The sequence below is a fragment of the Ammospiza caudacuta genome, chromosome 4 (assembly GCF_027887145.1).
Source record: "Ammospiza caudacuta isolate bAmmCau1 chromosome 4, bAmmCau1.pri, whole genome shotgun sequence".
Taxonomy (NCBI): Eukaryota; Metazoa; Chordata; class Aves; order Passeriformes; family Passerellidae; genus Ammospiza; species Ammospiza caudacuta.
In genome coordinates, this window is record NC_080596.1 from 71556669 (window position 1) to 71569394 (window position 12726).

The window sequence follows — 12726 nt, forward strand, 5'->3', positions numbered from 1 at the left end:
AGGTTGGGCATTGAATATGCCAGCTGGGGGTGGCAGCAGGGCTAGGGCAGGAACAGAGCTGGGAAGGGGCTGGAGAATTCCTGAGGGAGCTGGGAAGGAGCTGGAGAATCCCTGAGGGAGCTGGGAAGGAGCTGGAGAATCCCTGAGGGAGCTGGGAAGGGGCTGCAGAATCCCTGAGGAGGAATTTCTCCATGGAAAGGGGAATTAGGAATTGAAAGTGCCTAGGGAGGTTTGGAGTGCCCATCCCTGAGGGATTTCCAGCCCTGTGTCTGTGGCACTTGGGGACATGTGGCACTGGTGGCCCTCGTGCCTCTGGGCATGGTTGGACTCCCAGATCTCAGAGGGCTTTTCCAACCTCAGCGATTCTATGGTTTACGTTCCAAGTGACCTCTTCTTGCACATCCTGAGGGCTGCAATGACCCTTTCCTGTTTTCCAGGGAGCCCGGGAGACCTTTGAGAGCTACTACAGGAAGCAGAGGAGAAAACAAGCACGGCTGGTGCTGCAGCCTCCCTCCAACATGGTCAGTCTGTCCTGGAGCCTCATCCCTGGGCTCTTGCTGGCCCTGGCTCATCCCCAAAATCCCCCCTTGCCCTCAGCCACCTGGGTTTTAACCTCTGCTCCCTCTCTCTTTGTTGCAGCACGAAACTTTAGATGGCTACAGGAAGTATTTCAATCAAATTGTAGGGTAGGTGTTCCTTTTATACACGGCCCTGCTAAAAATGGGTGGCCTGGCCTGCTCAGGAGCCCAAAAAAAAACCAGGAGAGGAGGGAATGTTGGTATTTTTGGTGGTCCTCAAAGCCAAAACAGGACAAAAAAAGAGGTGGTTTGTGCTTTTTAAGTGTTGTAAAGTGAATTTTATCCACTTTGCTGTGTCACTGAGGGGGGAGCGGGGAGGGACCTGCCAGCTCTTACAGATGTCTGAATTTCTGGGAATTTCTGGGATTTTCTATGTATTTTTTGGGATTTTCTATGAATTTCTAGGAAATTTTATGAATTACTGGGAATTTCTGGGATTTTCTATGAATTTTTTGAGATTTTATATGAACTTCTGTGAATTTTTGTACATTTCTGGGAATTTCTGGGATTTTCTCATAATTTCTGGGATTTTCTATGAATTTCTAGGAATTTTTAATAATTTCTGGGAGTTTCTCTGGATTTCTGGGAATTTGAGGATGAATGACCCTGTGGATTATGTTCATCTTCTTGCCCTGCTAATGACATGAATGAGCTTGCTGCCTTAATGATTTGGGAATATTTAACTATTATTCTTTAATTATTTTCCTGCTGGAGGAGGTGATTCTCTGTTCCCCAGAGCTGCATTTTTGTCACGCTCAAATCTGAACACAAATCTTCCCAAACTGAGCTCCGAGAGGAGAATTCCAAAGGCCGCTGAGCCATAAAAATTGGACAGGATTTGTTCTTTCTTCATCTAATAATGAGAATTATTTCAATAATTCACGTGTGGTGCTCCCCTCCTGCAGCTCTCTGCTCCTGGCCTGGATTTCCTTGGAAAAACCACCTGGAAATTCATGTGTCACCATTTAAAATGCCCATTCTCACCCTCATTCCTTGGAAAACACTTTGTTTGGAGCAGCAGAGTTGATCTCCAACTGGAGATTGGAGCAAATTGGGATTGTCTGGAAATTTGGGAGCACGTGGTGGGCCTGGGTGGGAGAGGGGATTTTCCCTGCAGTTCCAACATTTTTCCCTGCAGTTCCAACACTTTTCCCTGTACTTAAAGCATTTTTCCCTGCAAATAAAGCGTTTCCCCCTGCAGATAAATAATTTTTCCTTACAGTTCCAACATTTTTTCCCTGTACTTAAAACATTTTTTCCTGCAGATAAAGCAGTTTCCCGTGTAATTAAAATATTTTCCCCTGCAGATAAAGCATTTTCCCCTGCAAATTGAGCATTTTTCCTGCACTTAAAGCAGTTTTCCCTGCAGATAAAGGGTTTTCCCTACAATTCCAACATTTTCCCCTGTACTTAAAACATTTTTCCTTGCACTTAAAGCATTTTTCCCTGCAGATAAAGTGTTTTTCCCTGAAGATAAAGAGGGAAGATAAAGTTTTCCCTATACTTAAAGCATTGAAGATCAAGTTTTCCCTATACTTAAAGCATTTTACCCTGCAGATAAAGGATTTTCCCCTGCAGATAAAGCAGTTTTCCCTTTATTTAAAACATTTTCCCCTGCAGATGAAGTGTTTTTCCCTGCAGATAAAGCATTTTTCCCTGCAGATAAAGCAGTTTTCCCTGCAGATATAGCAAGATAAAGCATTTTCCCCAGTTGTGATGGACTTGCTGCTGGCTGCAGCAGAGTTTAATCCGTGATTCTTGTGGGAATAACAAGGTGGAGAACTCACGGAGGGGGAATTCTGCCTTTGTGTACACACAGAGCAGCACAGGGAGGGTTTTACCTCCCTCCTCCAACCCAGTGAAATTAAAAATGAGGGAATAAGCGCTTGGAGCTGCCTGGATTTGACAAATCCCCCAAACCCAGAGCCCAACTTTGCCCAAAGGGGCTCGGGGATGTCCTTGGACCCCTCAGATGTGAAGTTTCAGTGGCGTTTTCTGCATTTCAGGTTTTTTGTGGTGGAGGATCACATCCTGCACACCACGCAGGGCCTGGTCAACCGGGCCTACATTGATGAGCTGTGGGAGATGGCCCTGTCCAAAACCATCGCGGCCCTCAGGACCCACTCCGTGAGTAAAAGCCCAGCAGAGCTCAGCTGTTGCTTGACTGTCCTGACATGTTGCAATTCTGCCTTTTTCCCCCCTCAGGAGTCTTTGTTTTCCCTCTTTTCCAATGAGTGTTTAAAGGAACGACACAGACACGCAGATAATTCTCTTTCTCTGGATTGTTTTAGCCTCTTGGTTGGCTGTATTTCCCTACCAAACTCGATATTTTGAAGACTAAAATGGTGGTTTTGTGTTTTTGTCATTATTTAATCCAGAATTCTTGAGGAGCACCAGCAGAAGGAGTTGATTTGTCCCAAAAAAATGGGGGGGAAAAGCATCTTTTTGGAAAAGCATGACCTTGTTTGATAGAGAGTCAGAGAATCCCAGGGTGGTTTAGGTTGGAGGGGACCTTGGAGATGATCTTGACCCCTTAAATTTCATGGCTAAAATTGGGCTGGAAAATGAGCTAAACATGGGCTGAGAAATGGGCTAAAAATGGGCTGGAAAATGGGCTGAAAAACCAAATCCAGAGAGACAGAACCCCAGGAGAGAGCTAGGAGCACCTTGGGTGAAAATATGGGAAGAGAAGGACACAGATCTCTCTGATGAACTTGGATCTCTCAGGGATGAGGGATCCCCAGAAGGTTCCTGGTGTTCTCCATTCCCATCCAGGTGACTGGAAAATTGATTTTCCCAAGAAACTTGGGAGAGAAAAGCATCTTTCTGGCACACCAAAACATGACGTTGTCTAAAACAGAACCAGAGAATCCCAGGGTGGTTTAGGTTGGAGGGGATCTTAGAGATCATCTTGATCCCTTAAATTTCATGACTGAAAAATGGGCTGGAAGTGGGCTATAAATGGGCTGAGAAATGGGCTAAAAATGGGCTGGAAATGGGCTGAAAATGGGCTAAAAATGGACTGGAAAATGGGCTGGAAAATGGGCTGGAAACACAAATCCAGAGAGAGAGAACTCCAGGAGAGAGCCAGGAGCAGCTTGGGTGGAAATATGAAAAGAGATGGACACGAACACCAGATTTGGAGCATCCTGGTGCAGTGGAAGGAGGTGGAACCAGATGGGATTGAAGGTCCTTTCCACCCCACACCATTCCATGGCTCTTCCCTGCTCCTGGATCTTTCTGGGATGAGGGACCCCAGAAGGTTCCTGGTGTTCTCCATCCCCATCCAGGTGACTGGAAAGTTGATTTTTCCCAAAATGTGGTGTTAAAACGTCTTTTGGCACACATGTTCAGAGAATCCCAGAGTGGTTTGGGTTGGAGGGGACCTTAGAGATCATCTTGATCCCTTAAGTTTCATGGCTGTGAATGGGCTGAGAAGTGGGCTAAAAATGGGCTGAAAAACCAAATCCAGAGAGACAGAACCCCAGGAGAGAGCAAGGGTGAAAATATGGGAAGAGAAGGACGCAGATCTCTGTGGTGAACCTGGATCTCTGTGGGATGAGGGACCCCAGAGGGTTCCTGGTGTTCTCCATCCCCATCCAGGTGACTGCAGAGCCTCCTCCTTTCCCCCCAGCTCCTGTGCTGCCAGGGGGGATAAACACCAACCCCCCCAGCTGCAAACCTGTGTTTGTTTTGGTTTCAAGTGGGATTTTCTCGGGGCTGGCAGCAGGAGGCTGAGGCAGGCCCAGCCACGGGGTTTTTTGGTGTTCCCAGCTTTGTTGCCACTCAGGTTGTTTCAAGTGGTGCCAAAGGGAACACATGGAGTGGCTGCCAGGGGAGGCTTCTTCAGCAATCACAAAACATTCCCCGATTTCCCAACCCCTGTGGCCACCACCATTTATTTGCCCTGAGCGCTCCCAGTTCAACCAGTGCCCTGCATCCCAAACTGGGATCTGAGGGAGGGTCTCTCACCTTGCTGAGGCCATTTGGATCCTTCCAAGGCAGACAAATTTATCCCTGGATTTTCCTCCTCGCCGCAGACAGGGACATCTTTAATCACTGCTGATGCTTCAGGGCATTATCTTTCTTCCTGACTCTCCTTTTTGGACAGGGAGATGGAAAACCTGTGTCTCCCAGTCCTTCCCTCTGATTAATGGAGCTGTTCCTCCTGGAGTTTCCAGCAAGCTTTAAATCCCACTCCCTTTCCAGCTGGGGATCACTGATTCTATATTTGGGCAGCCTCTGTCTCAAACTCCACATTTTCCAGTTCATTTTTGGCTGCTCTTGGGAAGCCCAGGGGGGACTGGGGCTGCTCTGGGGACACTGAGCTGTGTCTGGGGGGCTTGGAGCAGGATAAATCCCTGTGCTGGAGCTGCAATCCAGCGTGTTTTTCCCTCAGCCTGGCTGAGATGCTTCATTACCATCAGACACAACACAGTAAATATTAAATGAGAGGCAAATGAAATGAGAGGTAAATATTAAATGTCACCTTGTCCCACGGTGACAACACCATGGGAGCCATCTCCTCTCACTGCCCAGCAGCTCCTGGGCAGTTTTAGACACACCTCAGGTGTCTCTGGGGCAGCCCAGAGCCTTCTCCAGCCCGGAGAGCAGAGCCTTATCAGCCTTATCACCCTTATCAGCCCTGCCCTCACTGCTCCTGGGCCTGGGCAGCGTTTATCAGATAAACTCTGGGCAGTGTTTATCAGATCCCTGGTGGCACAGGGGAGCTCAGGGCAGGGTTTGGGCTGTGCCACACAGTCACAGCTGTGTTTTCCTCTCTGCCCTCCTCTCCAGTCCTACTGCTCTGACCCCAGCCTGGTGTTGGACCTGAAGAACCTCATTGTGCTCTTTGCTGACACGCTCCAGGTACGTGGGGCCTCTCCTGGTGCTCCCAGAGCTCCAGCAGTGCTTTGGTGCCTGGGCTGGGCTGGCCAAGCTCTTTGTTGGCATTTCTAGGCCAAAAAAATGCCAGAATTTTTTTGGCATTTGTGGATGGCCTGAGGGACAGCCTGATTTGGTCTGTGCAAGGACCAAGCTTGGGCCTGGGACAGCTCTGGGTGGTGCTCCCTTGGTCAATCACCCCCTGAGCCCCTCCAGCTGCACCAGGGGTGGTGCTAGAGGAGGATTTGCCCCTGGTCAATTCAGACATTGAGCCACAGCTGCACCAGGAGTGGTCCTGGAGGAGGATTTACCCCTGTTAAATGCAGACAAGGATCCCCAGGGGTGGTGCTAGAGGAGGATTTGCCCCTGTTCGATACAGACAATAATCCCCAGCTGCACCAGGGGTGGTACCTGAAGAGGATTTGCCCTGTTTAATACAGACAGTGATCCGCAGGAGTGGTGCTGGAAGGGGGATTTGCCCCTGATAAATACAGAAAACGATCCCCAGATCCCTGCTGGGGGTTTCATTCCCTTCCTGCTGCTCTGCAGGGCTATGGCTTCCCCATGAACCAGCTCTTTGACATGCTGCTGGAGATCCAGGACCAGTACAGCGAGACCCTGCTGAAGAAATGGGCTGGGGTCTTCAGGTGAGAGGCTCCAACAGAACCTCCTGAGACACCCCTCACTGAGGGGTTCTGGCCCCTGTGTGGAAGTTTTTGAGGGATCAGTCATAGAAAGGTGGAATGGGTTGGGTGGGAAGGGACCTTAAAGCCCATCTGGGTCTTCCCCTGCTGGAGTAAATTCAGAGGAGACCCCAGAGCTGCTCTCGGGCTGGGACCAGGCTGGGAGAGCTGGGAATGTTCCCTTGGAGAAGGGAAGAACCCAGGGAATCCTCAGAGTCCCTGAAGGGGCTCCAGGAGAGCTGGAGAGGGACTGGGGACAAGGCCTGCAGGGACAGGAGCCAGGGAATGGCTCCCACTGGGAAAGGGGAGATTGGGCTGGGATCTTGGCAAGGAATTGGTGTCTGGGAGGGTGGGCAGGGGCTGGGCTGGAATTGCCAGATTTGCTGTGTCTGTCCCTGGATCCCTGGCAGTGCCCAAGGTGAGGCTTGAGCCCCCTGGGACAGTGGGAGGTGTCCCTGGAGTTGGATCCCAATGGGATTTAAGGTACCTTCCCACCCAACCCATTCCATGGTTCTGTGCCCTCGCTCCATCACTGAGCTGTGGCTGCTTTGGGTCATCCCTGGCTGCTGCTGCAGGAATTTGGGATCCCACCATAGCCTGGCAGCAGCCTCTGGGAATCCCCTGGCTCAGCAGGAAAACTTCCCCTCACCTTTGTCTCCCTGACTCTTCTCTTCTTCTCCCAGAAATATCCTTGACTCAGATAACTACAGCCCCATCCCGGTGTCAAATGAAGAAGTTTATAGGAAAATCGTTGGGCAGTTCCCATTCCAGGATGCTGAACTTGAAAAGGTAAATCTTGGAATGGGGAGAATGGCCTGGCCTGGCCTGGTTGCTGGGGCAGGAGAACCTCACACCCTTTGTGGGCATTTAAAGCATCCAAAAAACCCCAAATCAACTCCCCAACCCAAATAAACAATAAAAGAGGAAGGAAATCAATGGGGAAGAACCAATATTCCTCCCATGGGATGCATTTCCTTGTGTGGATGAGGGAAGTGGGATTTGTGTTTCTCTCAGAGTGTTGTGTTACACAGGTGGAAAAATCCTCTTCCACTGGCATTTTATTCCTATTTTATGGACCCTGGGATTGACCTTTTCTGGTTTTAGTCTCATATTTAGAGAAAAAGAGCCCAGAAAAGTGATGGTTCTTGGCCTTTGCGCGAGCATGTGCTTGGAAAACCAAAGTGCGTCCAGATGTCCCCCAAATCCTAAATCCACGCCTGGCAGGCAGCAAATCCAACCCTGGTGATCCCAGTCTGGGGTTCAGGTTTCTGTGTCCTGCCCCAAAATTCAGTCCTGGGGTTCAGCTGCTCCCTGCCCCTCCCAGCTCTGAGTGCTGGGGGTAAAAACTTGGAAAATTTGGTGTTGGAAAATCTGTTTGATCCTGGATTTTGGGCAGCACCTGGGGGTGGTGAGCAGGAAAACACTTTGTGCATGGTGGGGGAGGAATTCCAGGTGTTCCCAAGGAGGGAGGAGAAGGGAGTTGGGAGAGGGAATGGCCGCAAAGCCCTTCTGCTCTATTTGTGATGATCTGCTCTCCCCCTTGGCTGAAGTGTTGATAAAATCTAGGATAAATCCCAGAATTGCTCTGCCTGCCTGGGAGAACCCTCCCTCTGGAGCTGTTCTTTCTCCCCCTGTTTTCCAGCAACCCTTCCCAAAGAAGTTTCCCTTCTCGGAGTTCGTGCCCAAGGTTTACGGCCAGATCAAGGAGTTCATCTATGCCTGCCTCAAGTTCTCCGAGGACCTGCACCTCAGGTGGGAACCGTGCCCTCAGAGAGCGGGCCTGCCTCCTCTCCTGAGGCCCTGCTGGAAATGTGCCTGGGTCACTATGATAAAGTGAACGTGGAGCTATACCAACCCTCTCATTTCCTAGCGCTTAGAAAAGCAGGAATCCAACCTACACTAGAGGAATCAAAGCCCTCCACGCTTCCTTTATATTACTTTCTAGTAGGGTCAGCTAAACAAGCTATGGGTCCCATACCCCAAAAGTGATGGTTCAACCTCTTCCCCTGCTAATGAACCTCCAGGCAAATCTAATCTTAATTATTAGTCTACTCCTAGGAACAACCATTAGTGTCTCAAATAACCACTGAATTATGGCCTGGACCGGCCTTGAAATCAGCACACTCGCCATCCTCCCATTAATCTCAAAATCCCATCACCCACGAGCCATTGAAGCTGCCACTAAATACTTCCTGACCCAAGCAGCTGCTTCTGCCCTTGTCTTATTCTCCAGCATAACCAACACATGGCACACCAGACAGTGGGACATCACCCAACTTCCCCACCCAGTGTCCTGTCGGATCCTCACCTCAGCAATCACAATAAAACCAGGACTAGTGCCATTCCACTTCTGATTCCCAGAAGTACTCCAAGGCTCTCCTCTCACCACCGGGCTCCTCCTGTGGATGGAGCCTGTCCAGGCTGGAAGTGGCTCTGGAGCAGTGGGATTTTGGCTGGACACCTCTGCTCCTGCAGGGGGAGATCCCAGGGTGGTTTGGGTTGGGAGGAACTTCAGGGATTGTTTCCAAACTCATCACTGGACAATTTCCATGGTGCTCCAAGCCTCCTCCAGCCTGGCCTTGGACACTTCCAGGGAATTCCATGCTCCCAGGACAATCTCAGTTGGGGCTGTTTCCTCTGAGATGTTTCTGTGGCATTCCTTTAATAAATAAATGAATGGGGATGTCTGGAGAGAGGCTGTGGTGGCCACTTGTCCCCAGGGCCTGCTGGAGCACCTCTGATCCCCCCAGGCCTCCCCTCACTGCTCCCCAAGGAATGGGAATCCCGTGGTTCCATGGAAGTGTTGTCAGGAAGGCTCTGAGGGTTGGATTTTTGGTCAGGAACGAGTTTCAGCTGCTGGTTTCGTGCTTTTGTTGTTCTTGTTTCTTCGGGGAGTTTATATACAAATAATGTGATTTTTTTTTTTTTTTTAAAGCCTGCAAAATATTCCATGTGTTTACCCTCCCTGCTCCATCCCAGGGTGCTTTGATGCTCGTTTCACCCATGTGTACGTGTGTGAGACTGAAAACCAGCAGGGTCTGCCAGGAACTGAGAGCTGGGGCTTTGCCTTTGCATCAGCAGTGTTCACAGCTTGGGAGAGGCTGAGAAATGCAGGACAAGAGTTTGGCTGGAGGGATTCATCCTCCTTCCCTTCCCTGGGCAAACATGAGGCTGGATTGGGGTGAGAGGAGTTCCACCTCCTTGGGAGCTTCATATCCTGGCCATGACCTGACCCTGGAGCTGTGGAGAAAGCCCAGAGGAGGCCCCAGAGCTGCTCCCAGAATTCCAGAGCCCCTGTGCTCTGGAGCCAGGCTGGGAGAGCTGGGAATGTTCCCCTGGAGAAGGGAAGACTCCAGGGAATCCTCAGAATCACTAAAGGGGCTCCAGGAGAGCTGGAGAGGGACTGGGGACAAGGCCTGCAGGGACAGGAGCCAGGGAATGGCTCCCACTGGGAAAGGGGAGATTGGGCTGGGATCTTGGTAAGGAATTGCTGGCTGGGCTGGAATTCCCAGATTTTCTGTGCTGCCCCTGGATCCCTGGCAGTGCCCAAGGTGAGGTTGGAGCCCCCTGGGACAGTGGGAGGTGTCCCTGGAGTTGGATCTCAATGGGATTTAAGGTCTCTTCCATCCCAAACCTCCCCATGGCTTCTGTGGAGCTGGGACAGCTCTGGGGACTCAGTGGCTGTTCCAGTGCCCCAGGCTCTCCAGGATTTTCCTGCTCTCCCCTGGAGCCAAGGATTCTCCATGGAGTCCTTTTCTTATTGGAGAAAGGGACTCTCTAATGCCAATTTGGAGAGTCCCTTTCCCTGTGGGTTGCTCCGGGAGCTCAGGAGTTTCTCCCCCATGTTCCATCTCACCCTTGCAGTGGTGGCAGCTTCTCCTCCTCCTGCTGGTGGCTCCCAGGGCCCTTAACACGGGCTCACTATGGCCCCTCTCCCTTCCCAGAGCCCATTCCTGTGGGTGCTGCTCCCCATGGCTGGGATGATTGGCCCTGGCAGGGCAGGGAGCAGAGGTGTCCCTGTGGGTCCCTCCTGGGGCTCCCACCAGACCCATTATTAAAATTCCTTTCCACATTGGATTTTCCAGCCCTTTCGGAGCAGCAGGGGGGGAGGGGAGCCCCAGCTCCAGCTCTCGCAGCCAAACATTTGGAATATTTCTCTGCAAACCCCTGTTGACACTTTCTTCATTTCACCCTGACAGCTTGAATTAGGTTTTATTAGGAAGCTTGGCTACAAAGCCGGCAGCGAGTTCCCTTTTCTCCTCCCTTTCTTTTTTTGCCTGGCCCTGTCATTTACGGAGCACCCCGGAGTGCTGGGGGTCAGCCCGTCACTCACAGGGGCCTGGAGGTCACCACAGCTGCCACAGGATCTGGGACAGGAGCTGTCATTATCCCAGACAGTTCCCTTCAAGCCTTTTCCTGCACAGCACAAAGTGCAGCTCACATTTTATGGGGTATTTTTCTCCCCCCTCCACTAATTATTTTGTTAAAGCAGCTCCTTGTATTTGTTGGGATGGGAGGGTTCTCCATGATGTGGGAGTTGTTTCACTTGAGGAGAGTTTGGAGGCTCCGGGTGGGTTTGTAGGGCTTGGAATTTTTATTATTGGCACTACTGATTGGAGTGGAGCAGGAAAATTTCCTTTATCTCCTCGGCACTTTTGCCTTTTTACAAGCTGAATTCATCAGGTTGTCTTCAAATGTACCCTCTTGCTTTTTCCAGTGGAATTTCCCTCTGGAAATAGGGAGTATCTCTGGAAAACAGTGGGTGCAAGGATGATCAGCTCTGATCACCAAGGCTTGGGTTTTGGTTGGATTTTTTACAAACAAACCCCAAATCCTGGAAGAACTTGGGATAGTGCAGGGACACCTTCCCCTATCCCTGGCTGCTCCAAACCCCGATGTCCAGCCTGGCCTTGGGCACTGCCAGGGATCCAGAGGCAGCCACAGCAAATTTGGGAATTCCAGCCCAGCCCCTGCCCACCCTCCCATCCAGGAATTCCTACCCAAAATCCCATCCCAGCCATTCCCACCCCCCGCTTGCAGCATCCCAACACCCCCCACCTTTCTCCTGGGATAACTTCAAGGTTGGCTTTTGTTTCCCACGTCAATCCCAGCCCTGTGACGTGGCCCCTCTGTCAGGTGGAGCAGGAGAAGGAGCCAAAGGTCAGGGGCTCCATTTACCGGGAGGATCAGAGTTCCTGCCCGGCCTTCCCATTGGGAATTCCCTCTCCTGCCCCTCCTGCAGAAGACAATTCCCACTCCTGTCAGGGCTAATCCAGAGCCAAGCACAGATCCAAGGAGCCTCTGGCAGGGGGGATTGGCAAAACCTCCTGGAGAAAGGAGAGGTGGCACCGTGAGCACCTGGGAGGGTCTGAACCCCCAAATTCCAACGGTGCTGCTGCTCCAGACAGCTGGGAAAGGGCAGGAATGGGGTGTAGGAGCTTCCAGTCTGATGTTCCAGGGCTAGAGCCAGGCTAGGAGAGCTGAGAATGCTCCCCTGGAGAAGGGAAAATTCCAGGGAATCCTCAGAGTCCCTGAAATGGCTCCAGGAGAGCTGGAGAGGGACTGGGGACAAGGCCTGCAGGGACAGGAGCCAGGGAATGGCTCCCACTGGGAAAGGGGATCCTGGCAAGGAATTGCTGTCTGGGAGGGTGGGCAGGGGCTGGGCTGGAATTTCCAGATTTGCTGTGGCCGCCCCTGGATCCCTGGCAGTGCCCAAGGCCAGGTTGGATCCACCTGGGACAGTGGGAGGTGTCCCTGCCCATGGATGGGGTTGGGAATGGGATGGGATTTAAGGTCTCTTCCAACCCAAATCACTCTGGGATTCTGGGAGTGGAGCTGGGCTGTGCTGAGGAGTCCCTGTGTGGAAATCCAGAGATCATTGCAAGTGTGACCTTCTAAACCCATTCCCTGTGACTTTGCTCACTCCTGCAGTTTTTCCAGTTTCTGTTTAAGATCCCTTCCAACCTTGACCATTCCGTGGTTCTGTAATTTTGTGTAAAAGCCCAGAAAGGGCTGAGAGGGGAATTTTGGAGGATTTGAATTGTGATTTCACCATTGGAGTTCATTTCCCTTGTTCTGAACATGCAACCCCCAGTGTTGAGGGCAGGGTTGTGCTGATGCCATGGACAGCTCTTCCTTAGGCTGGACCAGTTCCTCTTGGATGGGAGGCTGAGGAATTTGGGATCTGCAGGTGTTAGTCCTCCTGAAACATGGATAAAATGCTTAAATTGTTTTATTTTGATGCATTTCAAACACCAGCTCCTGTGAGCCCTGCAGGGCTGCTCAGGGGTGAGGCAGGGGAGAATCAGGAAGGAGGATGAGGAGAATTCCCAGGGATCTTGTTTCCATGGAGTATCTTGCAAATCCCTCTTTCAATTTTTCTTCGCAGCTCCACAGAAGTTGATGACATGATCAGAAAATCCACAAATCTGCTGCTGACCCGGACCCTGAGCAACTGTTTACAGAATGTCATCAAGAGGAAAAACGTTGGACTGACAGAGGTGGGCTGTGGATTCCCTTGGGAATGGAGCCACAGGGAATGGCTTCCCTCTGCCACAGGGCAGAGATGGGTGGGATCTTGG

The 12726-nt window shown here is 51.1% G+C and overlaps 1 protein-coding gene across 1 annotated transcript in view; it reads left to right on the forward strand.

Moving 5' to 3' along the window:
• Positions 1-12726, forward strand: part of EXOC6B (exocyst complex component 6B) — a 291158-nt gene that overhangs the window by 174412 nt on the left and 104020 nt on the right. The window contains exons 9-16 of the mRNA XM_058804404.1: positions 438-521; positions 640-686; positions 2585-2705; positions 5376-5447; positions 6012-6109; positions 6829-6934; positions 7788-7897; positions 12534-12645. Coding sequence (XP_058660387.1) covers positions 438-521; positions 640-686; positions 2585-2705; positions 5376-5447; positions 6012-6109; positions 6829-6934; positions 7788-7897; positions 12534-12645 — 750 coding nt within the window. The remainder of the gene's footprint in view (positions 1-437; positions 522-639; positions 687-2584; positions 2706-5375; positions 5448-6011; positions 6110-6828; positions 6935-7787; positions 7898-12533; positions 12646-12726) is intronic.